The 3,012-nt window shown below is 40.4% G+C and overlaps 1 protein-coding gene across 1 annotated transcript; it reads left to right on the top strand.

Annotated features, from left to right (window-relative positions):
* Positions 1–841: 841 nt before the first annotated feature.
* On the top strand, positions 842–1,953 carry LOC117470641 (protein fem-1 homolog B-like; the record flags this gene model as incomplete). The annotated part of the gene is given in 1 exon segment (XM_034115455.1): positions 842–1,953. A coding segment is annotated over 1 exon segment (248 nt), but the record flags the coding sequence as incomplete, so codon positions are not given.
* Between the last annotated feature and the right edge of the window lie 1,059 nt (positions 1,954–3,012).

The raw sequence follows: 3,012 nt of genomic DNA, 5'->3' as shown, positions 1-3,012 counted from the left end.
TTTTGAATACTTCAGTACAAAGGATGTATTGAATAATTTAAGTGATATGTGTACACATATAAATCATTAGTCAAAACGGGGCTACATTTGATAGAATTATAAAAGGTATAATATGTGGTAACTGAAGAGCCGGTTGGGAGCCGAAAGAGCCGGCTCTTCTTGGTGAGCCGAGCCAAATGATCCGGCTCACCAAGAAGAGCCGGAATTCCCATCACTACAGCTTTACTTCTCACTTAACTAACACAATAAAGAAACAGACTGTATAGTACAGCACAAATAACACAAATGATCAATACTTACATATATTTTCACTTGTAGTATTATAATAATTGAAATGCTGGTTCTTCTGGGGGTCTTCTGTCCACGCTCAGCTACCTACCGCACCGCAGCTGCCTGCACTAATCGCTGGAGGACTGGGCTGTCACTCAAAAACTGAGTAGCCAATGGGGACGCACCCCTGAAAGTCCCGCCTACCTGGGACGTTTGTGTCAGAATTGAAAACAAAAAATGAGGGAGCGCAAACGAGAAAGCTGCAGCGAGAGCAAAAGTCTGATCGTTGAGAAAGAAGCAAAGAGAACTGCAAACAAAAAGACTTATAGTTTGCAACTTAGTTTTATTTTTGAAATTACATTTATTTTGCTTGACTCAAAACTAATCCCATACTTTGAACAGACGGTGGGGTTTTAAAGGGCCAGTGTGTCTGTCTAATGTTAGCATTACGAAAAAAAAGGCACTACTTTAGGACATAAGTAATGTTTATGCTGCTAATATTAATTGGATAATTCATCTTAAAATCTTCTTAAAGTGTCAGAATATTTCGTTATTTTGTCTGGTTCAGATTTTAGTAAGTTAACCAACATTCAAAGTGACGATTTTAAACACTTTTATGTTTTACTATTGTTTGAATCAACATATTTGTATTTATTTTACTAACATTATTTCAGGATTGTAATTCCTCTGTGTACTTTTTGTAGTCATTGCAGTTTTTTTGTAGTTTTTAAACAGAAGAGGAAGTCCGTCTAAGGGAACTTATATCATCCGGAGACAGTTCCCGTCGGAGCTATTTTTAAGTTGAACGCTAACTTCCGGTACAGGACTAGTTTCACAGAAGGTGAAAGAGCTTGTTTTTGTTTAAAATCTTCCTTCGTGTTGAGTTTTAATCCAGAAACTTCTCCACGAGACTCTGTTTTACCACCAACAACACGGCGTCAGTTTGAATCCGAACAAACGGTGGAGTTCAAAAAGCGGCAGTTTGTTAGTCTGTTAGCTCGCTAACATTAGCACGCTAAGCTAACCGGCTATCAGCGGCTCCTGGAGAAAACCAACCCGGAATTTATCGCTCAGAATCGGACCCGTGAGTTGTAAAATCGCCTCTCGAACCGTGATTATTTTTTTTGCATTACAGAGAAGGTGTATTTTGTTAGTTTTGTTAGCTCGCTAACTTTAGCACGCTAAGTTAACCGGCTATCAGCGGCTCTTTCGAGAAAACCAACCCGAACAAGATCACTTAGAAATCGGACACTTGAGTTGTAAAAACGCCCCCTCGAACCCTGATTTTTTTTTTTTCTTGGCATTACGGGAGAAGGTGGATTTTTCATGTGTGCACCGGGCCGGGTTTGGACTCTTTAATGGGAGGCTCCTCGCTGCGGACGGGGATCAGGCTGCTGCTGGTACCGGGGACCTGGCTGCTGTGTACCGGGTCCACATGGAGCCTTTGGCCGGGTACGTGTTCAAGGCGGCCAGCGAAGGCCGGGTCCTGACGCTGGCCGCGCTGCTGCACAATCACCCGGAGGAGGAGGTGCGGTTCCTGCTGAGCCATGTGACCCAGGTGGCCGGCCAGAGGTCCACTCCGCTCATCATCGCGGCCCGGAACGGACACGACAAGGTGGTCCGGCTGCTGGTGGATCACTACCGGGTCAACACGGAGCAGACCGGCACCGTGCGGTTCGACGGGTGAGAGGGACTACTTTCTGTTAAAACATGTCTAACCAGTGCCTGTTTGTGAGGGCTTCATGTAGAAGAGAGAGAGTATTAAGAGTCTAAATATGAGATGTAGAGACACACATTAAAATAAAGCAGATTAAAGACAACATTTAAATAATAAAAATGTTAACAGACAAGATTCACCCCTCCCCAAAAAAGCCAGCACACTTCTAAGATAAAAAATAAAACGAAATGTAAAAAAAGTAAAATTCAACAGACACTAACAAAAATTAAAGCAGACACTAAAAATACAATTAATACAATTAAAACAGATATAGAAATAAAAAATAAAAATAACAACAGATACTTAAAGGGGACCTATCATGCAAAATACACTTGTGTACGTCTTTTATACATACATCTGTTTGGTATTTTGAAGGAAAAAAAAGTATAAATATGCCTTATATAGGTATGGTCCTACACTATATTATTCAAATATAGCATGATAGGTCCACTTTAAATTAAAATCCAATAGAGACAAATGACTCGTAAAATGCTATAAAAAAATAAAAATGCCATGTTTTAAAAATATTGTGTGAATGATTCAATCTTAAAACTTCATCAAAAGCCATTATTAAAAATACATAATATGATTGTTATATATAAGAAATATACGTTTTATATAGATAAATACTTAATTTGATCCCAATTTAGGAAATTATTTTGTTCCAGAAGAAGCATCAGTGTGTTCAGACGTAAAATAAAAACCTTTAGACAACTCACATGTAACAACAATGTATGTTTGCATTTCCCTGAGTTAGGTTTTGTTTACTGAGCGTCAGCCTCACAACAGAAACCTGTCTCTCCTGTCTGAACTGAAACTGGGAGCTGGTTTTTCCCTGCTACACACACACACACCACACACACACACACACACACACACACACACACACACACACACACACCCCACACACACCACACACACACACACACAAACACACACACACAACACACCACACACACACACACACACACCACACACACACACCACACACAACCCACACCACACACACACACACACACACACAC

The sequence above is a fragment of the Trematomus bernacchii genome, unplaced genomic scaffold (genome assembly GCF_902827165.1).
Source record: "Trematomus bernacchii unplaced genomic scaffold, fTreBer1.1, whole genome shotgun sequence".
In the NCBI taxonomy this organism is placed as follows: Eukaryota; Metazoa; Chordata; class Actinopteri; order Perciformes; family Nototheniidae; genus Trematomus; species Trematomus bernacchii.
This window is presented reverse-complemented; position numbering and strand designations above follow the sequence as displayed.